Consider the following 19,280-nt stretch of genomic DNA (forward strand, 5'->3'; position numbering starts at 1 on the left):
AACCCTGGACCTCGACTCCGTGAGGCAGCAGTGCTAACCAATGTGCCGCCCTTATTGAATCAATGGAAAAATAACTTAAGTCAGGAAAATAAGTTATTAATTAGGGATAAATCAATTAAACTCTCCTTTAGTGGTGTTATGGAAACATGTGTGGATTGTCACATGGAGGGAGTTAAGAGAGATGCATAAAAATTGGATGTTTACAATGAGTGGTTGGATTTGTAAAAGTCTAAGGCTCAGAGTTAGAACTGTAACATGTTCAGGTCCGTAACTAACTAAACATGGGTGTGTTTGAAGTGCAATCTTTAGATTGTATGTTTAAGTACTGTTGCAATGTTTGAGAACATTGATGATTTGAGGTGTGAATTAGAATTAAGACCCCCTCCTCCAATCCTGGTGTTGGTCAATGTGCTGGCCAGTGTGGGAACGGGACAGACAGACAAGGAATTTCCCAGCCCATTCCCAATCCGTGCTGAATTATTGCATCTCAGTTGGGGCAATAGTGGCAAAAGTGGAAGTGGCCTCAGCATCCCCATGGGAAAGAAAGGGACAACGCCTTGTGACTCCTGTGACTCATGCATGCAGGAGCAGCAATGAGATAGACTGTACCACCTTCCATCTCCTCACAAACATACTCAGTCCAGCTTCACATATGGGTAAGAGACACTTGGCGAGGAGAGCAGCTCCTCAGAAATATACTTCAGTGAGGATCAACAGAGGTGAGATTGGACACAAGTGTGACTTCAATCAAACTGAATACTTGGCAGGGCGTATTACAGGGCAGAAGTGGCTACCAATTGTGCATCCCTGCTCAAATCCAATCGTACTCTCCAAATCCTTCAGGAAGAGGGGAAAAAATATTGATTTAATAAATGTAGCAAAATCATTTGTGATTGTTTCTGGATTCAGACAAACATCAGTAGAATTCACTGTACAATTATAAAAATCACTGTCTGTTTATCTACTTTGATAATGCTTCCCCCAGAACAACACATTGTTAATGGGTTTACATAGATTTGGTATAGTGAGGGACAAGCACATATAGACGTTAAACGGAGGGTCAACTGGCGTACCTGGTCTTGCAGGCCATGGTTCTTCTCCTGCAGCTGATTCAAAATGGCCACCTCGCCCTTGCCATCTTGAATTTTGGCAACAAGCTCCTGCCGCTCAGTTTCAAGTTGCACCATACTGTCTTTACTCTTCTGCAGCAGAGCCTCCAGGTTCTGACTCTTCTGATCCTTGTCCCCGATCTGGCGCAGCACTTGTTCCAGATCATTCTAATGCAAAATGTGTCAGAGATGATAAGAACTCTAGCAGTGACTAAACTAAACAAAAACACAATTGTTTTGGCACTGCAACTGCTTGGCTATTCCAAAATCAATAAAGACTTCTAGTGTTGGGAATATTTTACCTGCGGGTTGCGACTGAACTAAAATCACTGCAGACCCCATCAAGTTCATACACAACAGAAGCTCCTCTTCAGTATTTTTAATTCTCTTCATAAACTGATGGCAAACACCTAACTCAGTTTCTTGGGATCATCAGAGTAGCGTGAAAAAAAGGATTTTTTTAAAAAAAGAACGGTTTGCATTTCTACAGAAACCTTTCACGACCCCAGGCTGTTGCAAAGAGCTTCACAATCAATGAAGAACGTTTGAAGTGTAGTCCATGTTGTAATGTAAGAAACGCAGTAGTCAATTTATTTGCACAGCAGTGTAATAATGACTAGATAATCTGTTTTAAGTACTGTAGGTTGAGGAAAAATGACTGACTAGCACACCAGGAATTTTTCAAAATAGTGCAGTGGGGTCTTTCACACCCGGCTGAGAATCACAGAATCCCTACAGTGCAGAAGGAGCCCATTCGGCCCATTGAGTCTGCACCGTACCTAGACCCACTCCCCCGCCCCATCCCTGTAACCCCACCTAACCTTTGGACACTAAGAGGTGAATTATCATGGCTAATCCACCTAACCTGCACATCTTTGGACTGTGGGAGGAAACCGGAGCATCTGGAGGAAGCCCACACAGACACGAGGAGAACGTACAAACTCCACACAGGCACTCAAGGTCAGAATCGAACTGGGGTCCCTGGAGCTGCGAGGCAGCAGTGCTAACCACTGTGCCACCCCAAAAGGCAGACAAGGTTTCAGTTTGACATCTCATCTGAAAGACAGCACCTCGGATAAAGCGGCACTCCCTCAGCACTGCAGTGGAGTGTCAGCCTGGATCCTTTGCTCCGATTGCCAAACTACAAGAAACACTGAGCATCTCACCTCGACTTCTTTGATAGAACTCACCAAACTCTGCAATCTCTATTTGTTAGAGCTAGGGCAGCAGACGCATGGGGGCATCACCACCTACATGTTCCCCACCATTCTCACTAGGAACTACAATTGCTGTTCCTTTCTGTCACTGGGTCAAAGACCTGGAATTCCTTCCTGACATGATGTGGGTACACTTACACCCATAAACTGCAGGAGTTGCAGGTGGTGGTGACTCATCACCTTCTAAAGGGGAAATTAAGGATGGACAATAAATGGTTTAGGCAGTGACACCTAAACCATGAATAGAGTTTTTAAGAAATCTAACTGCACAACTTACTATTCCCCTACGTGAGACCTGTTGAATGACTCAAGACTGACACGGAGCTGAATACCTGAGTTTCTCTCAGCTGGGATGTGGTGTTCTGCTGACCAGTCTGTAACTCCTGGTGCTGCTGTCTTAGTTTGTCCAATTGATGCTGTACCTCAGTCGTAGCAGCTGTACTTTCCTTCACCTGAAAGGAATTCAACATATATGCATTAAACAAAAACCCAAATCTTTCAGGAGAGTATGAGCCTCGTAAACAGCAAAAATATTTGACCTTTGTGTGGGTGAAGAACCACACACTACAGCAGATAATAAGCCTCTTCAACCTCTTCCAAATACTGTTTTAATCTGGGTACTATGACACAGAGCACAACATCTACAGTATCTTTGGGCTCTCTCTACTGGGTTTTGCCTTAATACAAACATAGGGCACCATTTACCGGCCGTGTCGCACGGATCGTGGGAGAGGCCAAAGTTGGGAACCGCACCGGACGCCGATCGGTTTGTGATCTCACCGGCCCGCTCCCTTTGGTGAGATCAGGATCCCGCCGCGACGTGGCGAGAAATCAATAATCACCAATTAAAGCCAATCTCCATACCATTAACAGGAACTACACCCTATCTAATGGCCTCCCGTGATCTAACCACCGCCCCAGCAAGTGGTCATGGGTGACGATTTTTCTAAACGTGAAGCTGACAGAGTAGCTGATGTGGGGATCCGAGGATGTGAGTAGCCATCTTCGAACTCAGGCGGTGAGCCCGGGCTCACTGGGATTGCAGCCCCCTGTCTAAGTAACGTTGCCAGGGGGTGTCTGGGGTACAGGGTCTGGGCTATGGTGGCCGGGGGCTCCAATTTATATCTGATCGCAAATTAGCTGCCATTATGTGCTCCATTAGAACTGTCTTTAATGTGGTTCTAAGCACCATTTGTTAAGGCTTGTTAATATCCTTCAAGTCTTTAAACCTGAGAGCTCATTAAAGTGTGGGCCCCATTATTGATGTCATTTAGATGAGAGTTTGGAAGAAATACTCAAAACACTGCCTCTTCTTGAACCTCCATTGCATATACAGTTCATACCCAAGAAAACAGCAGCGAAAATCGCTGCCAAATTCAAAAAGTAATTTTAAAACACATTAATGCGCATTTAGCTTTTAAATTTCCACGGACAAGAAGAATAGTTTTAAACAACAGCTCAGCTTGCAGCAACAGGTGTTAAAATCCAAACAGAATGAATTTGATACCTGCAAATAATTTGTTGTCCTTACTCCATGACTGCCATAATTTCAGATAAATTATAGCAGGGCTTTAAGGTTTACTGAAGAGATTTCAGGGAAGGCTGAAAATAAATAGAACTGTGTTTGTGGCACACTTCATAGTGTCCAAAGGGTGCACTATGTGTATAAATCTATGGATTGTTTAAATGAAACACTCACATAGCACCTTCACAGATGATGCCAAATATCATTGGCCGTTAATCTGTTCATTACAACATTAATTTCATTAATTTCTCAAAGCAACCAGGGGCTGGTTTAGCACACTGGGCTAAATCGCTGGCTTTTAAAGCAGACCAAGGAAGGCCAGCAGCACGGTTCAATTCCCGTACCAGCCTCCCCGAACAGGCGCCGGAATGTGGCGACTAGGGGCTTTTCACAGTAACTTCGTTTGAAGCCTACTTGTGACAATAAGCGATTTTCATTTCATTCAAATAAACAATCCTCAAATTCATTTGATATGCAGATTGATCTGAATTTGCAGCCTATTTTCCAGTTGACTCGCTCTATGTTCTTCATGAGTAAGTATTAATATTGGTGAAGACACAGTTCTCGCCTTCCCAGCCTCCCTTTGTTATTTCCATGTGTCCCACCGATTTCTTTTTGTAATATGCCGCAGGGGCGCTGTTGCTGGCTGTAAGTGGGAAATTGTCCCTGGATGGGGGTGCATGTGCAGGACGTGTCAGACGTCACCCTGAGGGATGTGGGGTGGGGAGGAAGCCATGGGAGGCCGGAGGCTACCGGGCTGGATGCCATCGATGGTTGTCTGTCTCTCACCCTTTCCAATTCGTTACAGATATTACTCGGGATGGATGATATCTTGGACTCTGTGGAGGCTGCCATCGCAGTGCTGGTGGCAGGCCAGGCGGACAGATGCCAGAGAAGGTAGCGGCATCAACACAGGCTCGAGGCAGTGGCCCATGTGCAGGGCCCCACCCCACACCGAGGACCCAGCTGCCAATCAGGCCAGGGAAGGACCCAGAAGGGGAGGCTGGCTACAGACCAAGGTGTACAGGCATCACTGGTCCTTCGAACAGATGACAGGCAGCATGTGCGCAGGAGGCTCAACCTCAACAAGGTGATGGTACAGCACTGGTGCAACCCCGGCCCACTCGCCGGCGGATCGTTCCTCCGTGTCACCATGTTCCGCATGCCGACTCCAAGACGTGTGGTTGTGGGGGGTGATTCGGGGCTGTTGGTGGCCGCCGTCGCCACCCATAGGGAGGCTCCAGGTTGGCCCCCAGTGCCTCCTCCTCCCGGTCGGTGCCCGTAGGATCCTGGGGGTCACCTCATGACGGAGCGGCAGCTGGATTGAGCTCTGAATGCTCCTGCATTATTTTCCAGCTGCCCAATGTCCGCACCATGGTTTTGATGCTCTTGGCGATGCCCCTCTGTGAGCGGGTCATGCACTGCAGTGCCTCGCCAATGCCCACCTGCGCCTGGAACAGAGTCCTCAGAGACTGGGACATGCTCTGGATCGTCCCAGCAATGCCCAACTGAGACTGGGACATGTTCCGCAGCGCCCAGCAAGGTCCACCTGAGACTGGAACACATCCCCCAGCGCCCTGGAAATGCTCCACAGCACCTTGGCAATGTCCACCCAAGACTGGGACATGCTCTGTAGTGCCTCAGAAAGATCCACCTGCGTGAGGTACACATCCCCCAGCGACTGGGAGGGGGGGGCTGGCACCACTGCTGGCATGGTGCTAGGCAGTTCCAGGCGCATGGATGTCGGGGTGGGTTGACAGTCTGGACCGATGCCAACTCACTCATGCCGCCCAGTAGAGGTTGTTTAGCTTTTTACGGCACTGTGTGGCTGTCCTCCTGGCCACGCTCCCCAAACTGACGACCGCTGCCAATTCCTCTCGGGCGGCACTAGTTGCTCTGTGGCTGACCCGCCGAGCCCCTCGGGGAACAGGGTGTCCCAGCTTGATTCTACTGCTTGAAACAGTCTGGCCAGGTCTGCATCTCTGAATCTTGGAGCTTGGCGATCTAACCCTAACCCATGGGGCCTCGTTAAGTGGAGCAGTTAATGTTAGATACCGGTGAGGCCTCACCAGGCTTGCTGTCGGGAAACTCCCGGCAATTCCAGCTTTCCATCACATTTGGAATAAATCTGGTTGAATCATGCCATAATCGCCTCCTTCCCCTACTCTTCCCCTCCCCAGGAGTGTGAGGAGCCACAATGTCAACTTCCCATAGCCTCAGAATCTTGAAACCAGCTCCATACCACATGAAACCAATCCCGATGATTAAATTTCAATTTTGAAAATACATTTCTATTTTATTTCAACAAATGAGGATGGCTCGGTTGACATTCTAATCCTCTACACTGGTCAATGTACAAGAGAAACTGGTAGATCGTCAGTCAATACGGTTGACACATTAATTGCTGTGGGTATCGATTGTACCGTGCTAGTATTTGCTCAGCCTCTACTGGTCATAGCCGAGGACTGATATCGCTCACTACACAATTTCAACGTCAAAGCTTAGCACAGGTCAAATATCATTTGTAATATATCCAGGGTCGAAGTTTACTTTCAACGACAGGACACAATCTACACCATCTGTTTTCGTTCACAGAAGTATCTCAATAAGACTGTTGCTGAAAATGCAAATGAAAACAGTAGAGACCACAGGTGTTCACAACAAGGGGTAAAACAGAGTTGGTTAGAAGGACACAGACATTTTTGCTAATTTCAATAATTGCACGTTGAGTAAGAATGAGTCTGATACCAGCCTGACCTTAAAACAGGTTTATTTCCAAGACAGCAATGCAAGGTTACAGGGCAGCACGGTAGCATAGTGGTTAGCGCAATTGCTTCACAGCTCCAGGGTCCCAGGTTCGATTCCCGGCTGGGTCACTGTCTGTGCGGAGTCTGCACGTTCTCCCCATGTGTGCGTGGGTTTCCTCCCACAGTCCAAAGATGTGCAGGTTAGGTGGATTGGCCATGCTAAATTGCCCTTAGTGTCCAAAATTGCCCTTAGTGTTGGGTGGGGTTACTGGGCTATGGGGATAGGGTAGAGGTGTTGACCTTGGGTAGGGTGCTCTTTCCAAGAGCCGGTGCAGACTCGATGGGCCGAATGACCTCCTTCTGCACTGTAAATTCTATGAAATCTGTGACTCCCCCATTTCCTCCCAGACACCCAGAGTGAACTCTTATGTACTCTTATTATAATTCACTAATCCTTGCAAATTGGGGGCAGCTGTGCTTAATTATCAACTTCAAGCATGCTTTCTATTGCAGCACAATTTCAACATTAACTATTACGGGATAAGATTAGGATTCTCAATACCATTGCAGGAAAGTTGTTGAAGATTTCCCCTGTGAAAATGCCCATTTTTAATAGAAGATGACTGCATTGTCACTGTTACATTGTTCTCGCTTTAGCCCACATGCTGATCGATGTGCAATGTGCCAAAATAATTCCTGCTCGCACTTGGCTTTCTATAGACTCGAGCAACTAATTTACAGCACAGCTGGGTAAACAATTTATTTTTTAATTCAAGTTGAAAACACCTCATGCAGACATTACACACAAACAGCTTAAAAAGCATCTAGGATGAAATTTGCCAATTGGCTGACCATATTTGAAAGGTTAGGAATGAGGGAAGGTGCTACAGAGATGTATGTACCTTCTGGGAATGAACTCAGGACATTCCAAAAATACTTTCCAGCCAAAGAGTTGCTATTTGATTGGTCAACGCAGCAGCCAACCAGAACACAGTGACGTCCCGCAAACACCAATGAGGCTACCAAATTTCAATTTTGAAAACAAAGTCCAAAGATGTGCAGGTTAGGTGGATTGGCCATGCTAAATTGCCCTTAGTGTCCAAAATTGCCCTTAGTGTTGGGTGGGGTTAGTGGGTTGTGGGGATGGGGTGGAGATGTTGACCTTGGGTAAGGTGCTCTTTCCAAGAGCCGGTGCCGACTCGATGGGCCGAGTGGCCTCCTTCTGCACTGTAAATTCTATGATAATCTATGATGAAAAACAGTTTAGGTAGTCACTACAGTTTACCAGGTATTTTAAATTTGTTAAGCTCAAGAGTGAAAAATATCACTTATTGATTATGAGGGAAAATTTGCAAGTTGCTTATTTTTATTTCTAGTCTAGAATTACTAATACAAAATACTGTTAATTAGGATGTTGACGAAAAAAAACAAATCGCCACTTTGTTGTGTTGTTGGTGATGTTGGTAAGGGATAAGTGTTGACCAGGACTTCCAGGAGAACTCTCTTGCTCTCCTTCATGTATGGGATCTTTACTATCCACCTGAGGGGACAGACGGCATCTCAGTTCAACATTTCATTTTTAAAAATGGTCCCATAGTACTGGAGGGTTAGCTTACAAAGCTCAGTCGAGCCTTCGGCGTGGGGCTCAAACCCTCAATCTTCGAACTTAGAAGTGAATGGTAGGACTGGAGGGACTACAGAGAGGGGGGGGGGGGGTGCAATGACTTATACCAGGCCTTTGAGAATGGCCAATTGGAATAAGAGTTCCTTGATTTGTGGCCTAATCGGGGACCTCTTCTTTGCATATACCAGGGAGCGTCAGATCCTCTGCACTCCCATTGTAGCTAGCAAGCTGAATGCAATGGCCATACTGCTGTTGGTTTTGTTAATAAAAGGGATTCTGGTGAAGGGACTTCTGCCTCCGTGGACAGGAGGTCAAGGCCATGTACAGATTGAAGATGAGAACAAAGTGATTAAACTTCAGGAGTTAACATAACAAGATGGAAATGGGTGCCATCCATGATGTAAGCCTAGCTACTGAGCCAGAGATCAAATCTTAGACGTTGTGAGTTATTTCCACAAGCTCTATACTCTCACAAATGGCTTCACTCCCTCCCTGCCCTCAGGCAAAGAATAAATATATTCTAAACTGCTCAGTACACTGGGGTCAAGAATCCCTTAGAAATGAGAGTGAATGAGCTGTGGTGTACTCAGGCCTAAGGAGAACGGAGTCAACTGTACTGCACATTTGAGATACATTCCTTACCTGTTCCTCGGTGCGGGAGAGTTTGAGCTGCAGCTCAGCCACTTGTTGCTCCTTGTCCTTCAACTTCTCACCAGACAGCTGTCTCTGTTCCTTCAAGCGGCCTTGAACCTCACCAAGCTGCCTCTCCGTCTCCAGAAGCTTGGCGTGAAGCTATCAACAAGACGGGTTCAATGAAAATCTCGAATCACTATGAGCAGGTTCGCAGCCATCCAACCACACTGCGAATATCACAGCTTAACACGTCGAGACTTCAGCACAATCCTTTCACACTACAACAAAACATCGGCTAGACATTCCACTTGTGAAACCGGTAAAAATCATTTGTATATCACCAAAAGCAAAATCTTCCACGTACCTGCCCGATTGGGCAGCGTTGTTAAAAGACAATTTTTAAAATATCCCTTGAAATGTTTAAGAAAAGTAACTTAGTGTCACTCAATCCTTGTCACTCAATCCTTGAGTAATCAAAAGTTTAAACGATTTAAAATTCTTTTTAAATCAGAACTTGAAGGAGATGGTGCCGTGGACGTTAATGTCTTTGGGGATTTTTGTTAATTGCGCTCATTCACAGTTATTTGTGGAGGCATCAAACTCGAACTTTAGGATACAGGGACGGGTAATGCAAAGGCCAAGGTTTCATGGGATTAAATTTCACCATGGCAGCCGATGGAACTTAAATTCAGTCCACTATGGAATTTAAGTTCAATTAATAAATCTGGAATTAAAAGCTAGTCTCAGTGATGGTGACCATGAAAACATCGTTAATTGTCATAAAAATCCATCTGGTTCACTAATGTCCTTTAGGGAAGGAAATCTGCCGTCCTTACCTGGTCTGGCCTACCTGTGACTGCAGATCCACAGTAATGTAGTTGACTCTTAACTGCCCTCTGAAATGGCTGAGCAAACCACTCAGTTCAAACGCAATTAGGGATGGGCAAAAAATGTTGTCCTTTCCTAAGCTGCCCACAAACCACAAAAGAATAATTTTTGAAAAAAGCTAATGTCTAGTTCGACTGGGACAGGAAACTTAATTTTAAAAAGATTCAAAACCTTTTATAGGTAGTTTCCCTGTATCCTAAAGTTTGAGTTTGATGCCTCCTCAAAGATCTGCGAATGAGCGCAATTAACAGAAATCCCCAATGATGATTAATTCACCCAGGAGGTGGGGCTTGCTTCCAGCACCAATCTTTCAAAACTACCACAAAAGACTGAAGTCGAGCAGAATGCAATTTGCGTTCAAAGGCCATTACAGCCAATGAAGTACTTCTGAAGTGTTGTACTGCAAGAAATGTAGCAGGAAATTTGTACACAGCAAGCTCCCACAAACGCAGCCAGAGTTTGACCCAATATTTTGATGGAAGTGGGACTAATTGGATCGTTCTTTCAAAGAAATAACAGCGGCACAATGGGTTGAATTGCCTCATTCTGTGCTGTGCAGTATGACTTGGAACCACCGAACTTCATTAACCCAAAGTTTAAAGGTCACACCCCTGGGCCACTCATCGCTGAAGAATAACTGAGGGACTACCTCAAAGCTAGAGGGTCCACGGTGATAACCTAGCAGGATCTTAAAACTCGCTGCTTCCAACCACACCATTTTCTACTACTCGATATCAACAAAACAATGATAGCTAGCACTGTCAATCAGAGGTTAGGGCAGGGGATTCCTGGGGCAATGTTTAATTTACATGTGCTCCCCCCCGCCCCCCCCCCGGGCAGAAAGGTTTCTAAATCACTGCAGTAAAACAAACATTGTTGTCAAATTTTGTTCTGGGATGAACAAAGATTTAGAGTCTAAAATTAGAGAAAGGCCATTCAGAAGTGAGATCAGGAGGGCTTTTGAATAGTATTTATTTATTTTTTTAATTTAGCGTACCCAATTAATTTTTTCCAATTAAGGGGCAAAACCCACGCAAACATGGGGAGAATGTGCAAACTCCACACGGACAATGACCCAGAGCTGGGATCGAACCTGGGACCTCGGCAACGTGAGACAGCAGTGCTAACCACTGCGTCACCGTGCTGCCCTGTATTTATTACATAGTATTTATAGAATATCTATCATATTATTTATAATATTTATTTATAGTATTTTATATAGTTATTTATAGTATTCATTACATAAAATCTATATCACTATTCCAGCCTTAGGTGACTGTCCCGTGTTTTGTGTGGGTTTCCTCTGGGTGCTCCGGTTTCTCCCCACACAGTCAAAAGATGTACAGGTTAGGTAGATGATTGGCCATGCTAAATTGCCCCTCAAGTGTTCAGGGGGTGGGGGAGTACGCCTAGATAGGGTCTCTTTCAGAGGGTCGATGCAGACTCGAGGGGCTGCATGGCTTCCTTCTGCACTGTAGGGATTCTATGCTCAGCTCGCCAGCAGGAAATCACTCCAAGTGAGGCCTCGGCAGAGAGAAACTCCACAAGGCCAAATAAAACCAGCAAAGTGCAGCTGAATACCAGGGTGCTTCTCCGCGCTGCAGCCACCAAGAAACACCCCATTAAACACACCTGACAGTGTTCAGCTTAGTGAGATGACATAGTTAATGGGAGGAGGCAAGGGCTGAAGTAGTTGGGTGTTGAGTTTCTGGAGAAATAGTTCAGTTTGGTTCTGTCTGTGAACAGATTAGCTACTTCTCTCAAGCAGTGAGTTAAACAATTTTTGCCTGTGAATAGAACAAGAGTGTCTGAAAGACTGGCAGGTTAACCAGTAGCTTGACTTAGGCAATAATCTGCAGCTGTTTCCTGAAGGATCTCTCTTTCTCCAAGTGGCTTATCCAAAACATCTTTTTACTACGAGTTTTCCCGAGTCCGCTGACTATTTAAAAGTGGATTTTGACCGGAGATAGGTGTTGTTTGAGTGGAGATAAAGATAGCATTTAAGGGTTATTGTTTCATTGTATCAGAAAGCATTGTTTAACTGGAAATTGAAAGCTATTTGTCTTTCTGATGTTAAAGTTTGTTTTAATATACCATATCCCTCCTGGAGTGAAGTATCCTTTCCTCATAGTCTTGCAAAATTAAAATAAAATATTGGGGTTTCTATCCGGTACCCTTGCCACTGTTGGGGTCTGGTCCAGGATCGGTATAGATGGTGGTTCAGCAGGTTCAGAATGATTGACTCATGTTCCTGTTGGCACTATTTCAATTTCTAGCACAGAAGTGCAGAAAACCTGTGCTGCAGCATTAGAAACTTCTCAGTCACTGCCCTCAATTTGTAGCACCTCACCTGGTTCATCTCATTCTGCAGCTGAACCTTCTGCTGCTCCTTCTCGTCTCTCTGCTGCTGTGTCTGTTTGAACTCGGCCCGAAGCTGCTGGTACTTGGTTTCGACCTCCGATAGCTCTCCCTTCAGTTTTTGGCTGGTCTCCCCACTCTGGCCCAATTCAGAGTGTGCTCTTTGCATCAGTGCCTCAGCAGCTGACAGTTTCACCTGCAGCTGCTTGCAATCCAGCTCCTTCTCCTGTATGCTGGTCTGCAAACTCTTCTTACTTAGAGTTGCCTCATTCAGACGATCGTGAAGCTGTTGGAACTCAACCGCCGTCTGGGATCGGTTTTCCGACAGTTTCTGAAACAATGCGAAGACAAATTTGCATCGTCAATGGATTACCAATTATTACGGTATGTGTAATGTTAATGGAACTATCATTATAGTAGTGTTGTGGTTACGTTAATCTAGTAGGAATCCAGAGAACAAGTTCAAATCCTGCCTGAACGGGGCTACAGTGACATCGTAGTTACTGGACCAGAATCCCGAAGTAATGATCAGGAGACACGGGTTCAAATCCCAGCACGGCAGTGGAGGAAATTTAAATTCAATAAATAAATCTGGAATTAAAACTGTGCTTTATTAAATCTGAAATGGGGAATATGAGACCACTGTCATAAAAACCCATCTGATAGGGAAGGAAATCCGACATTCCCACACGTGACTCCAAACACACAGTAACGTGGTAGACCCTGAACAGAAATGTCCCAGCAAGCCATTTGGTCATTTTCAAGAAGATGGCTCATTAACACTGTTGTTAAGGAATAAATTCTGGCCTTGCCAACAACGCACACATTCCTGAATGAAGAAAAGAGCAGTCTGAGAGTTTGAATTCAGTTTATAACAATTTAGAAATAAAATGTAAACAGGAGTAAAAGTGATAATAAAAGTTCTGTCAGACTGTTGTTAGAATACCAACAGGTTCACTAGTGTCCTTTAGGGAAGCAGATCAGCTGCCCATGTCTGGTTATGTGACTCCAGTCCCACACCAACATCGCTGACTCTTAACTACCTCTTAAAGTGGCTGCTCAGTTGTATGAAACAGCTAGAGATTGCAAAGGTTCACCACCACCCCCTCAAGGACGACCAGGGATGGGCAATGATAGCAAAGCCCATATCCGGACAATGAATTAAAAACAAACTTATGCTGAGCATTGAAACTTGGGTGATCGCATTTATACCTACGAAATACTTAAAGGAATAGACAGGGTAGATGCGGGTAAGATGTTTCACTTGGTTGGGGACCAGGGGACACAACTTAAAAGTAAGGGAAATGCCACTTAGAACAGGGATGAGGAGACAATTCTTTGCACAGAGGGTTGTGACTCTTTGGAATTCTCTACCCCAAAGGACTGTGGAAGCTCAGACATTGAGTATGTTTAAGGTAGAGAATGATAGATTTCTGATTAACAATAACGTCAAGGGTTATGGGGATATAGTTATGTATCAGAGAATACATCTCCATTGGAATGTCCCATGATCTGTAGTGACGTCAGGGCTTCCAGTTCTCCATTTTAGATTGTAGGAGCAACATCCCCTAATAAACCTCTCATCGCATATGTAAGAATCCAAGAGTGTGGCAGCTCCACACCTCTCCTCTTTGTGACACTTAGAGAACATAACAAAAGAGAAAACTGACGCCGAGGATTGGGGAAAGAAAGCAAAATTGCTGAAGAAAATAATCGACGACAAGAAAAGTGGAAACGGCGTGGATAGTGGAGAAAAGATCCTCGGGGCCAGACTCACACGTCGGGTGAAGCAAAAGCCGCTGATGTCGAAGGTTTAAAAACGGAACACACAACCGTGAGTTAGGAGAACAACGGTTTGAAAACTTACTTGCTGTTGAAGCAGGTAGATTTTCAGCTGCAGGGACCGCGCACACGGCGAAGCGAAGCGAGGTGTGGGAATGTGGATCCCTAAGTCTTCTGTACAGGTCACTACTCGGGAAAAGGTCAAAGCACAGCAAGGCAAAAAGAAAATTTCGAAGTTTCATTCTGGATAAGGGGATTGCGTCTTCCACACGTAAAAATAAACGGAAGGGAGGAAGTTGGGTGAAGATAAATCCTCGAAGCTGGTCTCCAGAATGGCAGGAAAAACGGGCACCATGAATGCATTTGATGAAGACTTGGAACTCATACGAAGAGCGATTTCAACATTATCTCAAAGCTAAACAAACACCCGAGGACCTAAAGGATGCAACATTCCTCAGTTCGGGTAGGGCGTAAAATCTTTATGCTGCTGCAAAATTTAGTTCATTCGGCAAAACCGGGAGTTACGCCCTATAATGAACTAATGAAAGTTCTAGACGGGTATTTCTCACCCAGACCTCCATTAATTGCACAAAGGTTTCAGTTCCACCGCCACAGTCAGGAAAAAGGTGAAAGCGTTTTACACTTTGTAACGACTTTAAGGTCAGCAAAATAATCCAAGTTTTGTGCAACATTGGACGATACTAATCGTGATAGGCTGGCATGTGGATTGCGCAGTGAAGCTGTCAGAGGAAGCTGCTTACTGTAAGCGATTTAACTCTCAAATCTGCTGTGCAAGTTGCCACATTTATGGAGATAGCAACAGCAGAGGCTTCACAGATAGGGGCTGGAGCGAAGATCAATAAGATGGAGGCCGTTAGAAACAAGGCTGCAAGGGTCCAGCCCTGTCTTCGATGTACACGTGTTGAACACTCCGTGAGAGAATGAAGGCCATTAGAAACAAGACTGCAAGGGTCCAGCCCTGTCGTCAATGTACACAGATTAGACACTCAGCGAGGGAATGATGGAGCAGAGAAAATAAGTTTAAGAACTGTGGCAAGGAGGGGCATATTGCCAAACCATGCTGGGCTCGGAAAATGTCATCAACACCAAGGACGTGCAAGAAAAAAACCCACATCTAAGCAGACTAGTTGTGTCTATAAGTCAGTAGACGAAGTTCAAGACCACTCAGGAGATGACGTAGCCGAATAACATCAGGAGCTGAAACTAGGCGTCTTGTCGGTGCGGGGCGATCAACGTTTCTGGGCATTTCCAAAACGTGAAGGTAACCAAGTCAAAATGGAATTGGATGCGCATGCAGTTGTATCATTGATGCCTGAGACCATTTATAATCAGAAGTTGAAACATCTACCTTTAAAACCATCAAATGTTATCCTAAAGATGCACACAGAGAAGGTTGTACCATTACAGCGATACACCAGGGCGGTGGAGGCCGGGACGTTGAGTGTCTTTAAGACAGAAGTTGATAAATTCTTGATTTCTCGAGGAATTAAGGGCTATGGAGAGAGAGCGGGTAAATGGAGTTGAAATCAGCCATGATTGAATGGTGGAGTGGACGCGATGGGCTGAATGGCCTTACTTCCGCTCCTATGTCTTATGGTCTTATTATGGTAAAATAAACTGAAACAAGTTACCTCTTCACCTTGTCTGTGGAAATTTTCCTGCTTTATTTAAAAGAATCACTGTATACCATAGTGCAGAAGAGGCCCTTCGGCCCATCAAGTCTGCACTGACGCATGAAAGGTCCGGACCTGCCCACCTAATCCCACTTGGCACATAGCCATGAATGTTATGGCGAAGTACTCATCCAGGTACTTTTTAAAGGATGTGAGGTATCCCGCCTCTACCACCCTCCCAGACAGGGCATTCCAGACATTCACCACTTTCTGGGTAAGAAAGGTTTTCCTCAAATCCCCCGTCACTTTGAACTCGTGTCTTGTTACTGACCTCGTAACTGACCCTTCAACTAAGGGGAACAGCTGCTCCATATCCACCCTGTCCATGGCCCTCGTAATCTTGTGCACCTCAATCAGGTCACCCCCTCAGTTTTCTCTGCTCCAGAGAAAATAACCCAAGCTTATCCAACCTGTCTTTATAACTTAAATGTTCCAACCCAGGCAACATTCTGGTGAATCTTCTCTGTACCCCCTCCAGTGCAATTACATCCTTCCTATAATGTGGCGACCAGAATTGCATACAGTACGGAGGTTGAGGGTGGACCTCATTGAGGTCTACAAAATCATGAGAGGTATAGACAGGGTGGATAGCAAGAAGCTTTTTCCCAGAATGGGGGACTCAATTACTAGGGGTCACGAGTTCAAGGTGAGAGGGGAAAAGTTTAAGGGAGATATGCGTGGAAAGGTCTTTACGCAGAGGGTGTTGGGTGCCTGGAACGCATTGCCGGCGGAGGTGGTAGAGGCGGACACGATAGCGTCATTTAAGATGTATCTAGACAGAAACATGAATGGGCAGGGAGCAGAGAGATACAGATCCTTAGAAAATAGGCGACAGTTTAGAGGATCTGGATCGGCTCAGGCTTGGAGGGCCGAAGGGCCTGTTCCTGTGCTGTAATTTTTCTTTGATCTTTGTTCTTTCCAGCTGTGGCCTCACCAAAGTTCTGCACAACTTCATCATGACCTCCCTATGTAATCTATGCCCCGATTTTTACCAACCATTCTCTATTTGATAGAAATGAGCAATAAATGTTGGCCTAGCGAGCAAGGCCCACAGCGTGGCACTCAGATTTGGACACAATTGCATCCTTCCTCCATCACTAATGTTCTATTTGGAGAATGAAAGGGCCTCCAGCTCGACTTGCTCAAAAATAAGGATATGCTGCTTGAATATGTTTGAATGTTGATTTTTAATGTGGTGAAACCAAAATCTAAAGAACATGTCACCTCCCACCGACAACATGTCACAGGTTACCCAGTAACGAGCCTCAGCTTCCTCGACAGACATTTCTCACACCTGGGTTTGCTGCTTCATTTCCTCACACTCCTGCTGGGCCTTCTGTACCTCCTTGCATCGTGTAGCATTCTCCTGCTGAATTCTAGCAAGCTCTGCCCTCAGCTCAGCTAAGGACGCCTTGAAAGAAAAAAACAAGCAAGATTTATGGCATAAAGTTGGTCGATTTTGATCAACACACAAGGAAACTCAGTCACAAAACAAAACAACCAATTACAATGTTGTTCAAAAAGGTAAAACATGAATAACACCCAAACAATGGCACTTCCTACTTAAAACCTTTCCAAGTTGGTCAGCTGCCACAGAAAACTACTTTCACAAATGACAGCCGAAAATGAGAAGAGAAGTCCATTCAGCCACTTGAGCCTGTTCAGCCTTTCAAGTTAAGACCACAGTTGACCTGTACCTTAACTCCATGAATTACCTGCCTTGCTTCCTCATCCTTTATCCAACAAACTCTTTTGATCTCAAACCAACTCCATGAATTACCTGCCTTGCTTCCTCATCCTTTATCCAACAAACTCTTTTGATCTCAAACCTGACATTTTCAATTGACCTCCAGCCTCAACAGCTTTTTGAGGGAATGCGCTCCTGATTCCCACTACCCTTTGTGTGTGGAAGATTTTCCTGGCATCACCCTGAATGGCCCAGCTCTAGCACGGTAGCATAGTGGTTAGCACTATGGCTTCACCACCAGAAGCCATAGTGCTAACCACCAGGTGACCACCAGGCAGAGCAAGAGAGCGAGACAGGTAGTGCAGGAATCTCCTGTGCCCATTCCCCTGCAGAACAGATATACCGCTTTGGATATTGTTGAGGGGAATGGCCTCTCAGGGGGAAACAGCAACAGCCAAACTCGTGGCACCACGGTTGGTTCTGCTGCAGAGGGGAGGGGTGATAAGTGTGACAGTGCAATAGTTATAGGGGATTCAATTGTAAGGGGAATAGACAGGCGTTTCTGTGGCCGCAAACGAGACTCCAGGATGGTATGTTGCCTCCCTGGTGCTAGGGTCAAGGATGTTTGGAGCGGGAACAGGACATTCTGGAGGGGGAGGGTGAACAGCCAGTGGTCGTGGTACACATCGGTACAAACGACATAGGTAAAAAAAGGGATGAGGTCTTAAAAGCAGAATACAGGGAGTTAGGAAGGAAGTTAAGAAATCGGACCTCGAAGGTAGTGATCTCAGAATTACTATCGGTGCCACGTGCTAGTCAGAGTAGAAATGACAGGATATATAGGATGAATACGTGGCTGAAGGGATGGTGTCAGGGGGAGGGTACCAGATTCCTGGGGCATTGGGACCGGTTCTGGGGAAGGTGGGACCTGTACAAACTGAACGGGTTACACCTGGGCAGGACTGGAACTGATATCCTAGGGGGGCTATTTGCTAGAGCGGTTGGGGAGTGTTTAAACTAATGTGGCAGGGGGATGGGAACCGATGCAGGAAGTTGGAAGGTAGTAAAACAGGGACAGAAACAAAAGGCAGTAAGGGGGAAAGTGTAAGACAGAGAAGCCATAGTCAATAATCAAAAAGGGCGACAGTACAAGGTACAGTGACTGAGGGGAGCTCAGTAAATAGGCCCAGTAATACTAAAAGGAATAAAACGGGAAGTAAAAACATAAATGGAAAGCGATGCAGCAGATTGTTACATGAAGATATGGGTTCAACGACAAGGAAAATTAGGAGAAAAGCTAAGAGGAAAAATAACTTGGGAGAGGTTACTGATCAAGGTGTTAAGGTTCAAAACAGAGGTATAAAAGCCAACATAAGTGTACTTTACCTGAATGCTCGTAGTATTCGGAATAAGGTAAATGAGTTGATGGCGCAAATCATCGTGAATGACTATGATTTAGTGGCCATTACTGAAACATGGTTAAAAGATGGTCACGACTGGGAGTTAAATATCCAAGGGCATCAAACTATTCGGAAGGACAGAGTGGATGGTAAGGGAGGTGGTGTAGCTCTGTTATTTAAGGATGACATCCGGGCAATAGTAATGGATGACATAGGTGCTATGGAGGATAAGGTTGAATCCATTTGGATGGAAATCAGGAATAGTAAGGCGAAAAAGGTCAGTGATAGGAGTAGTCTATAGGCCACCAAATAGTAACATTGTGGTGGGGCAGGCAATAAACAAAGAAATAACTGATGCAGGTAGAAATGGTACAGCAGTTATCTTGGGGGATTTTAATCTACATGTTGATTGGTTTAACCAGGTCGGTCAAGGCAGCCTTGAGGAGGAGTTTATAGAATGTATCCGCGATAGTTTCCTAGAACAATATGTAATGCAACCTACGAGGGAACAAGCGGTCATAGATCTGGTCTGTGTAATGAGACAGGATTGATTAATGATCTCATAGTTAGGGATCCTCTCGGAAGGAGGGATCACAATATGGTGGAATTTAAAATA

The 19,280-nt window shown here is 45.3% G+C and overlaps 1 protein-coding gene across 3 annotated transcripts in view; it reads right to left on the reverse strand.

Annotated features, from left to right (window-relative positions):
• The window catches only part of eea1 (early endosome antigen 1), a 174,742-nt gene that overhangs the window by 84,957 nt on the left and 70,505 nt on the right, over positions 1 to 19,280 (reverse strand). For all 3 annotated transcript variants that reach the window (XM_072471863.1, XM_072471862.1, XM_072471864.1), the window contains 5 exons: positions 16,872 to 16,988; positions 12,094 to 12,432; positions 8,865 to 9,014; positions 2,659 to 2,778; positions 1,074 to 1,277 (listed from right to left, as the gene is read on the reverse strand). In XM_072471863.1, coding sequence (XP_072327964.1) covers positions 1,074 to 1,277; positions 2,659 to 2,778; positions 8,865 to 9,014; positions 12,094 to 12,432; positions 16,872 to 16,988 — 930 coding nt within the window. The remainder of the gene's footprint in view (positions 1 to 1,073; positions 1,278 to 2,658; positions 2,779 to 8,864; positions 9,015 to 12,093; positions 12,433 to 16,871; positions 16,989 to 19,280) is intronic.

Source organism: Scyliorhinus torazame, chromosome 13 (genome assembly GCF_047496885.1).
Source record: "Scyliorhinus torazame isolate Kashiwa2021f chromosome 13, sScyTor2.1, whole genome shotgun sequence".
NCBI classification, from domain to species: domain Eukaryota; kingdom Metazoa; phylum Chordata; class Chondrichthyes; order Carcharhiniformes; family Scyliorhinidae; genus Scyliorhinus; species Scyliorhinus torazame.